The following is a 19,305-nucleotide window of genomic DNA, read 5'->3' as shown; positions in this document are numbered from 1 at the left end:
GTTTTGGACTACAATTCCCATCAGCCCCAGCCAGCATAGCCAATGGCCGAAGATGGTGGGAGTTGTAGTTCAACAGCATTCTGAGGACTACAGGTTCCCCCGCTCCTACAGAAAAAGGAAGCAGCGCCACCTTTCTAGTTCTGCTTCGCCGGGCTCAGGTCTGACCCCACAGGTCTCTGCAAGCAATGGAGGCAGGAAAAGCTACGCGGCGCCTTTAAGAGCTCGTCCGCGCCAGCGCGGGAAAGGAAGCAAGCTAAGGGGCGGGACTTAGGCCAAGCCCGCGAAAGTCGGATACTTTGTTGCCGCCGGATGGAACGCTGAGCCGGGCTCGGAACGTTCCATCGGGAGAAGAAGCGGCCACGTGGACGCCATGGCGCAGCTCCGGGTCACCGATTTCTTCGCGCAGAACAAGAAGGGCCCCGCGGCGGGCAGCTTGAGCGCCAAACGCCGGAAGGTACAAGCTGATGGAGCCCCCGAGCCCCTGGAGGCCGGCAGGCCCGAGAAGAAGGAGCAGCAGCAGGAGGAAGAGACGGGGCCGGGCCTCTTGGAGCCTCCTAGCACCCCGCTCGGCTCCAGCTGCCCGCAGCCCTCGCAGCCCAGCAGCAGCAGGAAAAGGCGCAGGCCGGAGCCCGAGGCGGAGCTCACACCCGTCTCTGCCCAAGGCCGCCGCCGCCTCGGTGCGAAGGGCACCGCCCGGAAGACGCTGGTGATGCCCGCGGAGGAAAAAGGGGAGGCGGTGAGTGATCCGAAAGGAGGGGAAGCAGGACCGCGCGCTCTGACTTCGAGCGTCTTTAATACGGATTAGTTGCCCGGAGCCTTGTTGTGTAGTGGGAAAGGGTGGAAGTCGGGGTTGTGTGAATGGGCCCGCCCCTTCGTATTTTCTTGATCCTTCCCGGGCGTGAGCTCTGAGGCGACATAGCAGCAGGCACCTTTCTAGGGAAGAGACCTGTGGGGTCAGACCTGAGCCCAGCAGATGGCCAAGCCATTCCCACGTTGGTTGTCTGCAGTGTCTTGGATGGTTGAGGTAGACTGTTCCTGTATATGGCGGTGCTATTAAGTTGTCGTAGTGTAGAGGCCTTGTTATTCACTGTGCCCAAAAATGGGAAAAAGAATACTTTTGAAATGGGCATTAAAATGGTTAATGGGGCTCAGAGCAAAATATGTATAATCCCCCTGACTTTGCAGCACAGGCATTTCTGCTGCAATTGGTTTGAATTGGTGGGAAGTGACCAAGGAGGGAATATGGGTTTGTAGTGAGAACCCAATGTGGTTAGAAAACTTGGAATACTGTGTTCAGTTGTAATTTGAATCCATTGGTTTGGTTCCCACACTCTGGAGCAGCAGAAAACAAGCCAGCCCTTCAGATATTTGAAGCTGGCCATCATGTCAACTCTCAGCCTTCTCTTCTCCAGGCTACATACTCAACTCCCTTAAGCAACTGGTATTCTGAAAGGAGATGTGTTGCCAATTCTGACTGGCGTGCTTCTGTTTCAGGTCCCAGGCTTTGCTTCCCCTACAGCCCTTGGGCTACCCAGCCCCTCCAGTCTGGATAAAAAGGCAAAGGATTTGGCCAATGGGACTCTTTCACCAGGTCTGCAGCTGGAGACCACAGTGCAGCCTGGCATAGTGTCAGTAGAGAAGGTGAGCCTTGGAGAAGAAGGGGGGTGGGGTGGCCTTTGGATTGTATAGGCCACCACCTCTAAACATCTGACATAGCATTCTGCTGCCTCTTGAAGCTTGTACAGCTCAGTAAACCTGATAGCCTCTGAGCTGCCACAGCACCCTTTGTCATTAGCTTACACATTGACTGGGTTCAGTGGCTCCAGATTCTAATGGCCCAGCTCTCTATCCTGTGTTCAAAACTCTCATTGTTCTAGGTGCATTTTGCAACAGGGAATTTCATTAGTGCAAGCAGTTTCTGAGTTCTGGGTGCAGTACTGTGCCTAAGATTTCAAATTAAAACTGTGGAGTGGAAGGAAAGGAGCTTTTTCTGCCTCCCCACTTCCAGCTACTCTCTGAAGACTGGAGAAGAGACCCTCTTAAGAATATTAGAGGGGTGGGCAGGGGAAGGACTAGACCCTGTGAAAAATGAACATAATATTTTAGCTGCACTTCATTCATTTTCAGCTTCGTATCCTTGTTTTAAAAAATGGGTGGCTAGACATTCTGTTGTAGCACACGTAACCTCGGTTTAAGGTGCTATTTAGCTTCTAGCTTTCATATCTCAGTTTCTAACACTGACTACTTCAGAGCTGCGAGATTAAGGAAAGATGAAGCACTGCTGCTAAGTTTGCTTAAGAATTGCAACCGTAGTGATTGAGGGCCGGCAGTCTGATGGAGTCTGTGATGCTCACAGGCCATTCAGTTGCTTACCTTGCCACTGTTTGCCGCTTGCCACTGGCAAGTACCAAACTGTAGAGATTACTTAAAAGGACTGTCTGCTGGATATTTAGATTTCAAAAGGGAGGGTCGCTTGTACAAATGAACATAAGAAGCTGCCTTATAGCAGCTCAGACTATTAGCCTATTCAGGCCACTGCTGTCTACTCTGAATGGCAGTCCCTCTCCAGGGTCTCTGGCAGAGAGAGGTCGTTCTTGCCCTTTCCTTCCCTATGTGAATAAGGCAGGAATCTCCCTAGCTGAGATTTCTCTCCTTCCAAACAGGAGGTGGTGTCTAAGGAGAAGTTGGCGGAGCTGAGCGGTCGTCTGGCGAAGATCCGTGCCCTGGCACAGAAAGTCACTTTGCCAGCCAGCTCCTCAGAGGCTGACGGTGACATAAAGAGCAGATTAAAACGGGCTCGGCTGCTGGAATCCAAAATCAGCAAGAGGAAAGAGGCTGAGAAGGAGAAAGTGAGGAACCTCCCTCAACTCCAGCTGGGCAAAAGCAATCCTGAGCCAACAGCAGAGACCAGGTAGGGGAAGAGCTTTCTGAGGGGTTGGCCTTGGTGATGAAACCAGGTGTCTGGTGAGAGGGGACATGGCGATTTTCTAGATTAGGGGTCTTAGGGTATTGAACCCTTTTTTTGGAAATTCCCAGGGTGACAGCTTGCATTTGATGCCTTTTTACTTTTAGCATATCAGTACTCATCCATCCTTCTTCTTTGTGTGTAATATTGTGCTGCTGCGTGTAAAATTCTGCAGGGATTAATTTTAGCAAATTTATAAATTTGTTTTCTGTGCCTGGTGTTCTGTAGTACAACAGTTATACTAATAGTTTGATTGCTGTCGTTTTCTGTTTTGTTTTGTATGTTATATATTTGTACAAAATTCCTTTCTGGTTACTGGCCATTGGCCATAATAGAGTAATTGATTGTTTGATTGAGTTTAGGGGTGGTTAGCTTGTGCCCACCCCAATTGTTATGTGACTGCCATTTCCCCTAGAGATTATTGGCCTCGCTGGCTGGGATTGGTGGGAGTCTAGCAACATCTGGACAGCGACAAGTGAGCCATCCCTGTTCTAGGCCATCAAACAGCCCAATCCTAAGCAGAGCTGGGCGTCTCCTACCATTTGAGTCTGCAGGATAGTTGGATGTCCCAGTCAATAATTAGGATTGCAACGCCCAGCCAATAAATTGATTTAAAAATATTTTTGATCCGCTAGAAAGGTGCCCCTCAGTAACTTGTACAGCAGATCTGAAAATGGCTTTGCTGCTCTTAAATGCTTGCGACTATCATCCAAAACCTCCGCCGACAACTACCTGTGTGAGAGCTAAGGTGACATCGTGCTGCCGTGTGACGGAAACACCTGATTATTTTATTCTCCCCATCTTCCCAGTGAGAAGGCACCAGCCTTCCAGCGCTTCCACAACCTCGCCCAGGACGTCCCCCCGGGACTCGCGCTGCCTTACAAGTACAAGGTGCTGGCCGAGATGTTCCGCAGCATGGACACCATTGTGGGGATGCTTTTCAACCGCTCAGAGACGGTGACCTTTGCCAAGGTCAAGCAAGGCATCCAGGACATGATGCGCAGGTGGGAGCTCACCCTTTCTCCTGGGGGTGGGCAGGGAGCGCGGGGGGCAGTCGCCTGTGAGCAGTCAGTCCGGAGAGGCAGAGAGAGTGACTATCTCTCCACCTGGCAAGCTCATAATTCTGCCCAGGATGCCAATTGGGAATAACAGAGTGAAGATGAGAGCAGCCTTTGTAACACAGCGGTAGACCAGAATTCCCTTCTGGGCTGGTGGTTTTCCCCCCTGATGTTAATTACTTGGCATGTAAAAGAATTGATGGCCTTCCCTGAGCAGAAAGCAATAGTACTTTGTGCAATGAGTGGTGAACCAAAGAAGTTCAGCACACAGGGTGTTGTCATCAGCTCCAGACACCTCTGGTTGGCCCCCAGTGCTCTTCCAATGCTGCACACCCACACCTGCTCTGTGCCCAGAGTGCTTTGAGGACCCATTAAACCAGGGGTCAGCAACCTTTTTGAGCCGTGGGCCAGTCCACTGTCCTGAATTCCTATGCCCCACAAATAACCAGAGATGCATTTTAAATAAAAGCACACATTCTACTCATGTAAAAACACGCTGACCATCCTCGGGTCGGATTTAGAAGGCAATTGGGCCGCATCCAGCCCACGGGCCTTAGGTTGCCTACCCCTGCATTAAACTGTGGTCATGCTGCTCGGTTGCTTGAATGGATGCAAGGGGCTGTAGAAGCTTCTAACTTTTGGTGAGGAGGTTGGACTGCCCCCTACTGCTCAAAGTTAAGAGTTGCAGCTGTTGCCCTGCTCACTTTTGCCCCGACCCTTGTCTACCACTGCCACATGCGCCCCCAACCCTGCAAAGGTTTCCCAGTCCCTTGACTAGATAAAATCATGGAAGCTGGGTAACTGGTCTTGGGATCTCTTGGCAGTGATAAATGGTGTTGGAACCTCCACAGCTAGAGTCAGAATACCTCTTTCTTCTGCTTGAATACTTCTGTCTGGAGAGACAAAAGTGCTGGGCTAGGTGGATACTCTTGACCACTTTTGCTTCAAGCTTTTAGTCCTCATGGTGTTGGTACTAACACACAAGACCCTATACAGCTCCGGGTCAGGTTACTTGAGAGAGAGACTGCCTTCTCCCTTATACACCCAGCAGATTGCTTGGTTTGTGGGTAAGTTTCTCGGGCAAGTCCCCAAAATCTCAGAGGTTTGTCCCATAGCAGCTTAGAGCAGGGCTTTTAGTGTGGCTGCCCCTGTTCCGTGGAATAGCATTCCTGTTGAGATTCAGCAGACGCCCTCTGTCTGCACTTTCTGAGAACATGTTAGTTGTGATTCCTGCATTGCAGGGGGTTGGACTAGATGACCCTTGGGCTCTCTTCCAACTCTTACCATTATAGTGGTACCTCAGGTTACAGACGCTTCAGGTTACAAACTCCGCTAACCCAGAAATAGTACCTCAGGTTAATAACTTTGCTTCAGGATGAGAACAGAAATCGCGCAGCAGTGGCGTGGTGGCAGCAGGAGGTCCCATTAGCTAAAGTGCTGCTTCAGGTGAAGAACAGTTTCAGGTTAAGAACGGACCTCCGGAACGAATTAAGTTCTTAACCCGAGGTACCACTGTATTTGTTTCATCAGCCTTTCCCAGCTGGACCAATGGTTATTTGCCATCACTGTCTATTTTGGACGGTTTTCATCTTGTTTTAAATTTATCTGCTGTTTTTTGTGTCTCTAAATGTTTTTTGTTTGCTTGCTGGTTTTAACGCTATGTCACCTTGAGATGATTGTATAGAAGGTGGTTAATAACTTAACAACAGTATCACGGGTGCAAACCTACTTTGCGTGCCAGGTTGTATCTGTCTGCCAGACCCAAGAACCTCAAGACTCTCCTGGTCCTCATTTTGAGGGTGCCACTATATTAATGGGATGTTCACTCCCAAAGGGGTTGATTACATTCTATTTATCTGATCATTTATAAACTTCTGATTGCATGCAAGATCTTGGGCGCTGATATTCTCCCTGCCTGTCTGCAGGCAATTTGAAGAACGGAACCTGGGTCAGATCAAAGCTGTGTATCCGGCTTCGTACATCATGCGCCAGGAGAAGAACATTCCCACCTTTGGCACCCCTGGTCAGAAGAGAGGAGACTACCAGCTGACGATTGAACCCATGCTGGAGGCAGGTGGGTCCCGTGCGGCATTCGCAAAAGAAGCTCCTATGAGCTCAGGAGGAAAGTGGGCAGGGAGACTTCATTGTACGTTTCCTGCCACACCCTTTGAAATGTACTAAGGACCAAACTTGAAGACGTTTGTGCTGGGCTGCCAAAGAACAACCCCAGTGTGTGTCATTGTAGGACCATTGTAGCATTGTAGCAACCTTGGTCCCAGGGACCAGGTGTGGCTCTCCAGGCCCCTGTTTCTGGCCCTTGGGAGTCTCTTTGGGCTGCACCCTGTTTGTTCCTGACAGTGGCGCCTCTTGCTTGCCTTGGGAGGAGGATGGGGAGAGGAGTGTGTAAACACCAGCCTATGCCACATTTTACATTAGTTGCTCCGCCCACTTTTGCATCTGGTCCCACCCACCACTGGCATGTGCCCACCTCCAGCCCAACTCAAAGGTTTCCCATCCCTGAACTGGCGGGTAGAAGGGAACAGCAGTTTCAGAGGGAGCAAGAGGGAGATGTGGCTCATCACCCTTCATTTTTTTGTTTCAGGAGAGAAGCTGTCGGCATCACACCTGATGCAGCGTCGGAAAATATTTGGCAGGAACTTGGTTAACATCGTGAAAGGGCACCACAAGGTGAGTCTTTTCTCCCCCCACCCCCCAAAAAAGTGCTGGATTTACCCAGTAAGCAGACTAAGCACATACACCAGCAACGTATGAGAAGCTCTGGGAAGAATTTGACAGTTCAAAGAAAAAGAACCAAAGAATTGGAACTTTCAGGCATCTTACACTCCACAGTCCTCCCCTGTTTTCCTGTTCTTTTCTTATTACTTATCCCCACCTAAACTGGGGGGGAATGACAACTAATGTCTACTAACGTAGACCAAAAGAATGTGAAGAAAGCAGATCCTGTCATGGGTTGCACATGACATAATATGCACACACATTTCTGCAAACGTGCAAGCTCTTGAAAAATACAATTTTAATTTACGGTTTAGTATCGTCCCTGTTTTGAATTGCATATGGGGGCACCATCATCTTGTCAGTGCCTAGGACCTCTGAAGGTCTTCTTCATCTGGCCCTTCCCCCTCCCAGCTGCCGTCTCCTCCCTCCACTCGTTCCTGCCTTTGTCACGTAAATGAGAAAATACCTCCTATGGAGGGTTGCTTCACATCAGGCTTTCCCAAACTTGGGTCTCCAGATGTTTCTGGGTTACAGTTCCCCTCATCCCTGACCACTAGTCCTGATGGGAGTTATAGTCCAAGAGCAGCTGGAGACTCAGGTTTGGGACAACCTTGCTATACCTTATCAGGTGCTGGTCCAGGTGCTATATCAGGCATAGTCAGTCATCACCTCCCCTGTGCTAATTCCCTGCAGGCTTTCTTGGCGTCTCTCAATCCTCCAATGGTGGTGCCGGAAGACAAACTGACAAGGTGGCATCCCCGGTTCAATGTTGACGACGTGCCCGACATCGTCCCTGCGGAGGTGCCTCAGCCCCCGCAGGTGGACAAAATCACGACTGCTCAAGAGGTTCTGGCCAAGGCTCGCAGCCTGATGACGCCCAAGGTAAAGCTGGCCAAAGGAGAAGGCCCTCTGAGTGTGGGTGGAACTCTTTGACTTGGCTATTATTTCCATTTTATATCCTGTTCTCCCTTGCAAAGGAGCCCCCGGGGCAGCAAACCTGTCAATAACATCATTTTTTTTCTACAGCCTTCTTGCAAACAGTTAGCCAGTGATCTCTCAAGGTTGCCAGGAGCAGCTTCTTTCAGCCATCAGATGGAATTCCTTGTGGAAGGAATTCCACAAATGGGGAGCCACCACCGAAAAGCCCCTGTCGTAGGTTGCTGCCAACTGGGTATGCCCCAGTGATGGCACAACTGAAGCCTCACCTGCCGATCTTGGGATAGGAGATATTGAGGAAGGCGCCATATAGGGATTTCTATGCTAATACTTTGAATTTCTGTGTACTAAATTTGTAAGGAATATTTTATATAAATTTGTACTGATACCTTGAATTTATTATGAGTGGATCTTGACCATCGAAGTATGAACAGTTGTTATGGGTCTGCCTCCTTGTGTGACTATTGACTCTTTCCCTGCAGTCAGAAGTTGGCCAGTTTTTTCTTTGGACTTGCTTTTATTTTGGCCTTCATGCCAGCCCATGGCAGCTTCCCCCCTAAAAAAGGGAGGGGTCCAAAATTTGGGATTTGGTACTAGAGAGGGAAAGCCTGTGGCTAGATAAAGTTGGTTGTTGATTACTGTGATGGAGAAGAGGGGGCAACAGGTCCTCTCTGCTGCCTCAACCACCTGCATCTCAGTTGAATGGGCTGTTTGTGCATGGTGGGGGCGAGAAATTGTTTAGGAGCGTATCAGTTTACTGTTACGCATGGCATCGCAATTGCTTTTCAGCTACGCCAGACTCCTTTGCTTGCCAGGTGAGAAAAACTGCTACTGATGGCTGACCCACCTGCTCTCTCTTTCTTTCTGCCACACCCAACAACAGATGGAGAAGGCGCTGGCCAATCTGGCTCTGAGGACCGCCGAAACCAGCCCCTCTGTGCCGGAGTCCCCTCGGCCACCCCCGCCAGCTCCGGCTGGCACCCCCAGCAGCCTGAAAGGAGTGTCGCAGTCCTTGTTGGAGAGGGTGAGTGCCTTGCCGTCTCCTCACCAGGCAGGGTCGAGGCTTGTGCGATGTGGGTCACCTTTGTTCTTGGTTTGTAAAGTAGGGAAGTCCAGGTCCCAACATCCAAAGTCATAAAGGGGTTTTGCAGATGGGGCAGGACCACTGACCTGCTCCATGTCATTGCATCATTACTATTACTCTTACTTTCATTTTAATTTAATTTTTATTTAGTTTAGTAAGTAGTATTAGGGTGGCGGGGGACGCGGGTGGCGCTGTTGGTTAAACCACAGAGCCTAGGACTTGCCGATCAGAAGGTTGGCGGTTCAAATCCCTGTGACGGGGTGAGCTCCCGTTGCTCGGTCCCTACTCTTGCTAACCTAGCAGTTCGAAAGCACGTCAAAGTGCAAGTAGATAAATAGGTACCGCTCCGGCGGGAAGGTAAACAGCGTTTCTGTGCACTGCTCTGGTTCACCAGAAGCGGCTTAGTCGTGCTGGCCACATGACCCGGAAGCTGTACGCCGGCTCCCTCGGCCAATAAAGCGAGATGAGTGCCGCAACCCCAGAGTCGACCACGACTGGACCTAATGGTCAGGGGTCCCTTTACCTTATTAGGGTGGCACCTTTGAGTGCAAATTGCTGGAAACAGCAAGATGGGAGAGTGCCCTTGTGCTTGGGCCCTGCTTGTGGGATTCCCATTGGGGGCATCTGGTTGGCCACTCAGAACAGGCTGCTGGGCTAGATGACCTGATCCTGCAGGCTCTTCTTATATTCTTCCCCTTCCCACACAGACTCACTCCTTGCTCTTCTTGCAACGTTCTTTGCCCTGCCTGACCCACCCCCTTTCCTTGCCGCAGACAAGGTGCACACTTAGAATTCTAAAGGATGCATAGCTCAGTTCCAGCAGAGCATCTGCTTTGCATGTAGAAGCTATCAGTTTTGATCCCTTCTGATGCTGCCGCCACCACCACCACCTCCTCTCCCCCTTTCTCTCTCTCAGGTCAGAGCCAAGGAAGTTCAAAAGCTGCAGGCGCTGATGGTGCGGAACCCGCAGCAGGAGCGGCGCCTGGACATGCTGTCGCGTCTGCCGGAGATGGCGCGGGTCCTGCGCAACGTCTTTGTGGCGGAGAAGAAGCAGGCGCTGCCCATGGAGGTGGCGTGCCAGCGGATGATGGCCAGCTACCGGTCCCTCATGACATTTGGTAAGGGGAGGAAGAGGGCACACCTGGCGAGCTTTGAGAGGGAGAGAAGGGGGGGTGATGCGTTGTCTCCAGGCAGAGATGGGGAAGCTGTGCCCCTCGGATGTTGCAGAACTATAGTTCCCATCATGCCTCATTTTAGGCGGCTCCCAACACCTGAATCTGCTCTATTCTTCCACCCCATCAGGGTTTGTTCCTTCCTGTTTGTTTTCTTCTTTCCCCCAGCCATTTTAAAAAGTGTGTCCCCTCTTTCTATGAAGTTTCAGAACAAATAGAATAGGCTGTATTTTAGGAGCATAGGAACTGGCCTGCTGGGTCAGGCAAGTGGCCCATCTAACCGAGCATCCTATTCCCCCAGTGGCCGACCAGAGGCCTGTTGGAAGCCTGCAAGCTGGACAGGAGTGCAACTGCTCTGCCCACCTGCGATTCCCAGCAGCTGGTATTCAGAGACCTAATGTCTCTTAACATTGGAGGCAGGGTGTAGCCTTGTCCTCCATGAGTTAGTCTAATCCTCTTTTAAAGCCATCCCAGTTGCTGGCCATCACTGCCTCCTGTGGGAGGCAAGTTCGAGATCAAAGTTTCAGCTTAATTGATCTTTAAATACTTGACTTACAAAGCAATGCTTTGCTGCTGACATGGCTTGGGGTGAAGTTGTTTACCTCCCAGCTGTGTAAGAACAAACACCTTATAGGTGTTTGTAGCACACAATCGGAAAAGATCAACTTCCACTGCAACAGTGGCTGAATTGGTCTGTTGTGTTTACCCAAAAAATAATCTTCTGTATACTTGAGGGTAACCCGATCAAACCCAGTTGGGCTAGGTGTTCTAATCTGAAGCAGGGTGATCGCTAGTCTAGAAAACTTTCCTTTTTTTGTCCCTGGCACCACCCTCTGCCAGCATGTGACTTCCGTCTTACTATACATGGAGCCCTGGGAATGTGCCCTCTAATCAAAAAAAGCTGCATATCTTTTTAAGAGGAGTTGTTAAGAGGATTAATCGTGCAACCGTCTGCATGCAAAGAGTCCTTTCCCTGCCATGTTTTCAGTGGTGATTTAACCACCATGGAGTCATTTATAGTGGGTATCCCTATGATAGACAGGGGCTTTCTGTTCTCACTTAACAAAAGCTGTTAAGTGAGAAAACAATCAGATGGCCCAGCGCTCTGTCTGAAACTCTTCCTCTGTCCCTGCAGGAGAGACAGAAAAGCACCTTCGTCTCCTCTCAGAGCTGCTGCCTGGCTGGGTGAGCGTTGTCCCCATCCGGCAAGAAACGTACATCAAGCTGGACAAAAGCGTGGACCTCAACGTTGTCACGGAGAGACTGGCCGCAAGGGCAAAGGAAGAGGAAAGGCTCTAATCTATGCTGCAGGATGTGGGGAGATCATGACTTAGGCTCAGCAGCATCATTGTGTCCCAATCTCTCTTGGGAAAGGACCCCAATGGCCAGAGACGTGTGTGTCGTTTTCTCTCCTTGCATGAATGTGAGCAAAATGTGAATATTGTGGCTTTTTCAGAATTAAGAGGATATGGCAGCTCTCCTTCCTTCCTTCCTTCCCTCCTAGTTTTCTAAGTGCCATCCTGGTGCCTGTGTAGCTGTTACGCTTCTGTAAGGCCACAAGAGGGCAGCACATACAAACCAGGAAATTCAGTTTGATTGGCGCATCACAACAAAGTACCAAACTGTTCGCCTTCGTGCATTAAAAAAGTTCTTTGTCAGCACCGCTTCCCCACTTGCCAGATTAGCTGAACAGGCATAGAGAATGACGCTGCAGGACCACAAAGCCATTACTCCTTTCATGACTAGCATTTCCATTTCCTGATCTGGCAGGAACGGGTGGGAGCTGCCTTTTCCACAAAGGGAGTTTCACTTCCTCCAAGACTTGGTAGACAGAGGACATTAAAAGTACTTTAAAAAAATTGGTTGTAAAACATAACTTGTATATGAACCTTAGCAATAACTATTTATTGATCAGGAGGACCTTAAAATGAGTGATTTTTAACTGGCCAAGCCATTTAGTTGACATTTTTGTCCCTTAGCTTCAGTAAAGGGGATTGAGCCAAGAGCAGCGGTGGTGGATTTCTGCAATTTCGCTTGAGCCTGAGGTCACAGGTCCACCATACATTTAACGTACTACACTTGCCCCAAAGAATGCTGGGAACTGTAGTTTGTTAAGGGTGCAGAGGTTCTAACTCTGAGTGGTAAACTACAGTTCCCAGGATCTTTGGGGGGAATTGACTTTGCATGCCTTAGAGCACCCTGTCTCAACCTTCCCCCAGATGTTGGACTTACAGCTCCCATCTTCCCTGACCACAGGTCCCGGCTGGTTAAGGATTATGGGATTTGTAGCCCAACCACCTGGGACCCTGAGGTTGGGAAAGGCTGGCTCAACCCATTGTACGGCTCTACAATCTCACACATGGAACCAGGGAATCTATCTGCCAGTAAAGGGACTTCCTTGTGACTGCATGTGACATCATCTCATCCCCTTCTTTTATTTTTTTGGCTCTTTCCTTTAGCAGATGCTGAGACAGCTGCTGTGCAAACTGCTGTTGTGACTTATTTGCCTTAAACGTATGAAATTAATTATAGTTCACTCTGTTAGGCAATCCATGTGTTTGGGAGCTAAATGGGGCCCTTGAATTGAGGTCCCTGGCCTGCACCTGCCTCTTAGCATTGCAGCACTAGAGCTATTCTGTACTGACTCCAAAACCATCAGTGGGAGCACTGGATTATCTGTTCTGTGGCCACAGGAAGCTGAATAAAACCCCTATTCACAAATACCTTAACTGACTCTGCTTGTGGACCTTTCATCACTTGCAAACTTAAGGGGTGGCTAATCTGAGGCCCTCAAGCTGTCGCTGGACTACCAATTCCTATCATCCCTGAACACCAGCCGTGCTAACTGAGGCTGATGGTAGTAGTAACAGCTGAGGACCCCCAGTAGCTACTACTGCCTTTTACTGAAATGATCCTGATGCCATTTTTAGTAGTTAGGGCAACCTTGCAATAACATTTTAGAAATCAGCATGAAAATAAAGAGAAAGCGGAATGCAACAAAACCAAACAACCCCAAACCCACAGCAAACAGAAGAATCCACACTAGAAAAGTGGCACAGGTGAGTCTGCATAATGTATTTTGATGGCAAAACTGAAGATCTAGCTAGAAAAAATGGTGTCATTGTTAATTATGCAAATAAAACTTCTCATTCTTTTTGGAGTTGGTTTTTTTTTTAAGGTGCTGGCATGAGAGAAGTTCTATGGTGATTAGAGTATAATTTTTAGCTTTAAAGTAAACATAAGCAGAGACATTTTGTATGCCTCTATTAATGCTGATAGCATAAATGATTTTAGCCAGGAGGGTTATTTTGAGGAGTGTCAAGGAGGCGGGGGAAGGAAAGGGGTAAGAGTGGGCTGTATCCACTATGTTTTACTTAGGTCTATTAATTTCAGTGGGTCTGCTCTAAGTCATGTCCATTAATTTAAATGTTTCTACTCTTACACTGGATGGTTTTAAGTCACTGGTTTTTACTACCTGGTTCTCTTCCTCAACTGTACATTATGTGAAAGGGACACTTTTTTTTTTACAAGCAGTTTCGAATCTGGGACAGCACAGAAGTATCTGAAGAGTGCATGCACACGAAAGCTCATACCAATAACAAACTTAGTTGGTCTCTTAAGGTGCTACTGGAAGGATTTTTTTTTTATTTTGAGCACAGAAGTACTTTTCCATTCCAGTGCCAAAAGAAAGACCTGTGCAGAACCGCAAGCCATAGCTATCAGGGAAAATGCTCAGGGTGCAGCTCGTCCAAAGTGTTCTAAGAGGATGCCCATAATATGCTGGTGTGGTTTTGGTGGAATTTAGCAACCAAGACTGATGCCAAACTTAGGCACCCCTGCCCTGGGGGCACATTCAAGCTTTTGCAAGGACTACATCTTCCATCATGTCTGCTCACTGAGGCTGATGGGAACTGTAGTCCAAAATGTTTCAAGGACACCAGGCTGGCTCTCCCTGCCCCCTCCCCCCCAATAAGCATAGAGGAATAACAATCTCTTGCTTTCTAAAAGGTGTAAGTGACTTCTGTTTTGAAAAGGCTGACTCTGGGAAGCCTCTAGGCCTGGGTTCTGGTGAGCAAGTCATCCCCAAGACTGCCTACAAGGAGATAGCCTTAAATAAAAATCCAAGCTTCATTTGGTGCTTTTAATAATAATAAAAGCCTCTCCCATGGCACTTAAATAATTAGCCCTTCACTTACAAAGTCCAGGGTGACAACGGCAACTTGATGGGAGCAAGGGTCACTTTAAGAAAAAAAAAGGAAAGAAAGCTTGCAGGCAACAATGCAAAGCCAAGAATTGTTTGGCAGAGGAAGGCAGCAAGGCCGTCTCAACTGAAACAAGGCTTGAGGCAGGCGATCACTCCTGGGTATCAGTCATACTGCAGCAGCGAGTAGAGGGAGTTTGGCTTGATGGCTTCTTGCCCTTTAAGGGACTTTAACTCTATAAGTACCACACACTCCAGGATATTAGCCCCCAGCTTCTTCATCAGCTCACAGGCAGCTTGCATGGTCCCTAGATGAGAGACGGGGATGTTAACTCATGCAGAAGAAAAACCTGCACTATTCAGCTACCGTTGATTGTAACATGAGAAGAACCCACAGCTGGAGCCCACATCCTGTTCCCTCCATGGCCAACCAGACAGCTATGGGAATATCTCTCCCCCAACTTGTGATTCCCAACAACTGGCACTCAGAGCATGCTGCTTTTAACAGTGTGGGGTAGGGCACAACCTTATGCTCCACCAATATGTTAAATCCCATTTTAAACCCAAGTGGGCCAACATTACGCCATGTCTTTGCAATTGGGTAATTAGGACCAAGTAAAAAAATGGAAGCAAGCTTCCAAGTTCTCCAGAATTCCTCCTCAGGAAAAATGTGACACAAGTTGAAAGGCAACTTTTGAGAAGGAAACTAAAACAAAAAGGCAGAAAAATGAGGCTGGATAATGTTTTAGCTGTGAGATCTGCTTACATGTCGAGTCTAGCATGGAGATTGCAGACTTGTTCCACTCTCGGGTGCAGAACTATCATGTTGCACACTTGAGATTAAGGAGGAAAAACATGGCTTGAGCAAGCAAAGCCTGGCATGTCACCCAGTGCTGACCAGTACCCACAATGAATCCACAAGGTCCTGGGCAGGCAAGAGAGCAGGAATAAAGAGGGACATGACAAGTCTGTCTTTGGGCTAAGCCAGCGGGGGCGTCATCTTCCATTTGGGTGTCTGCAGAACTGGAGAGGACCCCGACTGCCAATCTACTCAACAGCCTCAGTATCTGCCCTGTTCTCACCTCCTGTGGCAAGCAGGTCGTCGATCAAGAGCACATTCTGACCGGGGTTCACTGCGTCGCTTTGAACTTCGAGCTCTGCCTGTGGGGTGCATAAGAAGGGTGGATTTTAAGCTTGCTGAATGGGCAATGTAGTGGCCAGAATCCTGGGGTGGGGGGCTCATCACCCAAAAATGTGGGACAGAACTGCCTGGCATTGGTGAGGGAGCAGGGAGGACTCAACCGCCAGCAAGTCAGCTGTCTGTGGGAAGAACAGTGGCATGGATGTTAATAAGGGATTTGATGGGGATTGGGGTGGAAAGAGGACTTCAGGGGTGGGGCTACTCTTTATCAAGCAAACGGCAGCCAGAAACACCACTTGCCTCAGTTGTAACTTCCAAGAACCGTAAGAACTTGTGTTTGGCAAGATGTGGGTCACAATATTGATTATGAAATATGCAAAAAGCTGTGGAAAGTGAATATGAATTTCATGGCATGCTATGCGATAAAATATGAAAATGACCCACAGATGGTGTTCAACACACATCAGATTGGCGAAAATGTCTAAAAAAAGAAAAATGTAGATGTTGGAAGTGTAATAAAATTGAGCGATCCTTTTTCCACATGTGGCAGTCCTGTAAAGTAATTAAGGAATATTGGGCAACTATATATAAAGAATTAAAAAATATATATTAAAAAGAAAACTTTCCCCAAAACACCTGAGATTTTCCTCTTGGGAATGGTAACAACGGAGGTAAAAAAACAACCAAGAGTTTATTACTATATGCCACCGCCACAGCTAGAACCTTATTGGAACAAAGGTGGAGAACAACTATAGTACCCACTAAGGAAGAATGGCAGTGTAAAATGTTCAAATATGTTGGACTGAATGGTCTGACAAACAGGATAAGAGAAAACGAAGAGAAGGAATACAAGGAGGAATGGATAAGAACCAGTATAAAAAAATACATAGCTTAGCAGGCCTCAAGTAAATCCAGCAGCGTTGAAATACTTTTTTAATAGATAACAAACTGGATGATTAAAAAGATGTGATTACATGGAGTAGAAAAACAAAGGAACCAGGAAAAGGGTGGAAGGGAAGTTATATGGTATATGTATACATGCTGTATTTGGTACAAAGTCGTAAGTGGGGCAGGCGGAGGGGGGGTGAAGTGTGCTCTGTTCCTGTTTTTGAAAATGCAAATAAAAAAGGGGAAAAAGAATTTGTGTTTGAGCTTTTCCCTCTTCCTTTTTCCTCATGTGTCATGTCTTTTTAGATTGTGAGCGTGAGGGAAGAGACCGTCTTAGAGCTGACTTTGCTAAGCTGCTCTAAGATTTTTTGGTGTACAAATGTGGTAAATTAAAAATTATAATACACTTTTTAAAAAAATGGCTTTGCATTCTCCTGCTGAGCCAGCATAAATCAACACTGGGCGATCGTTAGAAGCCCCTCCACCAGAGCTGCATTTGAAATCCTTTGATTAGCCCCCACCTCCACCCCCTAGAAAAAACCCCCCACCAATACCTGGCCATATTCCAGAGAGTAGGCAACAGACACTGTGGGACCTGGTAGCTTCCCCTTCTTCCGTATTAGCACAAATCCAACTCCCAATCTCTGTGCCAAAGCTGGTCCAAAAAGGAATCCTCGGGAATCAAGACCTGTCAGAAGCAGAGAAGAAGCAGCTTACTTTCTCAGTCCTCAAAGTTAAAAGCGGTACTCCCATCGTTGTGGCACAGTGAGTGTGGTATGTGAGGCGTTCTACCTGCTGACAGGAAGATGAGATTGTAAACCTGTCTCTGGTCTTCACACTGCAGGGGGGGAGGGCAGCGCGTGTTCACATGACATAATACTTCTCTATGCAGTGCAATCCCCCACAAGGAGAAAGTTAGCAGACCAGGGAGAAACCAGGCACAGGTTTAGAAACTTCTGCTGCTGTTTGTGAGGCCATTCAGTGGAGGCTTAAGTGGAGCAAATGCCAAGCTCTTTGTGATTTAAAGGGAGTACTGTCTGGTTTCAGCGGCTCAGCATTGGCATATACATTTGACCAAGAGTGCATCTGAGCATGCACAGAGAACTCAGAGGAGTCAAGGGAGGAAGATTTGTTGTCAGGATGCAGCATGTTTGTAGATGGCCTCAAGATCCACTGACTTTCTCTCAAGGACAGCCTCCCCCAACCTGGTGCCCTCCAGAGCTTTAAAGACAAACTGGCCCCTGACTCACCTGCAATGTACTCAACCTGGGGATGTGAGGCCTTGACGTGAGCTTCCAGGAGGTCAATTGCAGCTGCAAAGGCAACCGGGTCCTTTAAGAGGGGGGTGATATCTCTATGGGGGGAAAAAGAAGCACTTGTCAAAAGAAATTATTTGTGAGTGGGAATTATCCTTCAGAAGAAAAATATTTGGGATCCAGCATTGGAGCTGCTTTATAAATGAAGTTAAAGCAAACAGGTATCCAGCCTTTTGTGTATTTTCCTTATTCTCCCACTTCCTCTAGGCTTAGTCAAACCTGAAAGCTAGGTATCACTTCAGTCACGTCCCCTGGCCCACAGATGGCATATTCCACTTGCTATGGCGCTCTTTGGGGCATGGGCCTCAGCAGGAACTTTTCGCTGGAGCAAAGTAAAACACTGAAAGGGGGAAACAGGCCAGAAAACGAGAAGAATCATGGCTACACATTTTGTCTCATATCTCAGGTTCCACGCATGCTAGAAACAGACTGTGGAGTCAGGGAGTTTTGGGTCATGTCTCGCCCACCCCTGTGGATGCCCATACTTGCTGAGAGGGCAGAAGCACAGCCTCCTGGTTCTACTTTGTCCCCTGATCGAGGGCAGAAACCAGCCTGGGCCTCCTTTCATCTCTGCAGTCCTGGGGCAAATCATGTAGCAACTGCGCACATAACTGATTATGATTCTGGACTGCAAACTCTGCTCCAGAGACCTGCCCTGCTGGTACTTTGGAGAGCACCAGGCGCATGGAGGGCGTAATAATAAATAAAGGGATGTTTTTAGAAAACGACCACCCCACCCCTACTTCGAGCACCGGCTTAATCTGAGCCCTGGAGCCTCTTATATGAGGGGCATTCGACAACCAGAGGGAAGAAGTTTACGGTCAGAAAAAAGTGTGCTTCGGAGCATGGGCAGAGTGCATTTTCCTCTCCCCAGTCGCCGGGAGCTTGTAGTGGCTCGCTGGCAACAGGAGCGCTTCCCCAAGGGAGTGGGAAGGACTGCCCTCTGCACATGCTCAGGGGAACAAGACCTCGGCATCACATATAGCCCCAAGTGGCCGCTACCCGTCCCGCTTACCGGAAAAGCACCCCCGGCGTGGGAAAATCGGGGAACTCCCGGATCCGCTCCTGGACCAACCGCCGCTTCTGTTGCAGCCGCAGCTGCCGCAACTCAGCGCCCATGGCTAGAGCAGCCAATCTGCCCGGTACGAAGCCACGCGCATGCGTGGCAGAGTCGTCCTCCTGGGAGAAACCATTCGGCGGGGGGGGACGCTAGTTGTAAGGAACCACCACTCTTGCGCGGCTGGCGGGGGTGGAGTGAGCAAAGAAAGTTAGAACCTCCAGGTCCCTATCTATGCGGGGTTATATTAACCACAAATAATTAGTGGCTCCTTACTTACCATGAGTTTTAAGGTCCAGCTTTGTGCACAGAACCAAGGCCGTTAAATATTTTTGGTTTTAAAAACGGAGAGTTCTTTTTCTCCACTTTGCCAGCGGGTACTCAAGGGCGAGGCAGGACTCTTGCATATTTAGCCGGTGAATCAGCAGAGACTGGTGGTTTTGCACACCTGGCTTTCCGCTCTCTGGCTTGCAGCCGTCATCAACGCGAACTATACTTTGCAAAGGTCAGGTCCCTGCCCCACCTCCCTTACAATCGAGAATCTTGACACAAGGCACACGCAGAGGAGGAGAGTTGGGGTCAGAAAATATGGGGTTATTGCAGCTACGAGGACTTGGAGTGGGTTTGTGCGCTATTTTCCAGAGGAAAAGTCCTCTCTTTGTTTTCTGTGTTATTTAATTTTCCTCCAAGGAACTCAAGGTGGCAGACATCGTTTTCTCCTCCTCCTCCATTTTTATAATTCACAATCCTG

The 19,305-nt window shown here is 48.6% G+C and overlaps 2 protein-coding genes and 1 long non-coding RNA gene across 4 annotated transcripts; 2 read left to right on the top strand and 1 right to left on the bottom strand.

Moving 5' to 3' along the window:
• CDT1 (chromatin licensing and DNA replication factor 1) lies at positions 1-13,108 on the top strand. 2 transcript variants are annotated; one of them, XM_083513655.1, is made up of 10 exons: positions 3-736; positions 1,495-1,641; positions 2,664-2,911; positions 3,775-3,969; positions 5,949-6,097; positions 6,626-6,711; positions 7,453-7,641; positions 8,579-8,719; positions 9,696-9,897; positions 11,087-13,108. In XM_083513655.1, the coding sequence occupies exons 1-10, from the start codon at positions 371-373 to the stop codon at positions 11,248-11,250; spliced, it is 1,887 nt and encodes a 628-aa protein (XP_083369781.1). In that variant the 5' UTR covers positions 3-370; the 3' UTR covers positions 11,251-13,108. The 2 variants fall into 2 exon arrangements, with proteins under 2 accessions (XP_083369782.1, XP_083369781.1); XM_083513656.1 differs by lacking the exon at positions 1,495-1,641 and having other exon boundaries at positions 1-736.
• A 501-nt stretch (positions 13,109-13,609) lies between these two features.
• Positions 13,610-14,282, top strand: LOC310711670. The gene is made up of 2 exons (XR_014528560.1): positions 13,610-13,734; positions 13,933-14,282. It is a non-coding gene; the product is annotated as an uncharacterized lncRNA (long non-coding RNA).
• Positions 14,079-18,943, bottom strand: APRT (adenine phosphoribosyltransferase). Its single transcript, XM_083513852.1, has 5 exons — positions 18,513-18,943; positions 17,432-17,535; positions 16,736-16,869; positions 15,235-15,313; positions 14,079-14,460 (listed from the first exon to the last, which is right to left on the bottom strand). Exons 1-5 carry the CDS (start codon positions 18,614-18,616, stop codon positions 14,318-14,320), a joined length of 564 nt encoding a protein of 187 aa, XP_083369978.1. The 5' UTR covers positions 18,617-18,943; the 3' UTR covers positions 14,079-14,317.
• Positions 18,944-19,305: the final 362 nt, after the last annotated feature.

The sequence above is a fragment of the Podarcis liolepis genome (genome assembly GCF_965112155.1).
Source record: "Podarcis liolepis genome assembly, chromosome: 7".
NCBI lineage: Eukaryota > Metazoa > Chordata > Lepidosauria > Squamata > Lacertidae > Podarcis > Podarcis liolepis.
Note: the sequence above shows the minus strand (reverse complement) of the source record. Positions and strands in the feature narration are given on the sequence as shown.

What these genes read in the sequence shown, in the direction of transcription:
- CDT1 (XM_083513655.1), top strand. Translation starts at nt 371, where the DNA reads ATGGCGCAGCTCCGGGTCACCGATTTCTTCGCGCAGAACAAGAAGGGC. An exon ending in CGGAGGAAAAAGGGGAGGCG is followed by an intron (nt 737 to 1,494) that starts GTGAGTGATCCG and finishes CTTCTGTTTCAG; the next exon opens with GTCCCAGGCTTTGCTTCCCC. An exon ending in GCATAGTGTCAGTAGAGAAG is followed by an intron (nt 1,642 to 2,663) that starts GTGAGCCTTGGA and finishes CCTTCCAAACAG; the next exon opens with GAGGTGGTGTCTAAGGAGAA.
- APRT (XM_083513852.1), bottom strand. Translation starts at nt 18,616, where the DNA reads ATGGGCGCTGAGTTGCGGCAGCTGCGGCTGCAACAGAAGCGGCGGTTG. An exon ending in CCAGGTTGAGTACATTGCAG is followed by an intron (nt 16,870 to 17,431) that starts GTGAGTCAGGGG and finishes TGCTTCTGACAG; the next exon opens with GTCTTGATTCCCGAGGATTC. An exon ending in CGACCTGCTTGCCACAGGAG is followed by an intron (nt 14,461 to 15,234) that starts GTGAGAACAGGG and finishes TCTCTCATCTAG; the next exon opens with GGACCATGCAAGCTGCCTGT.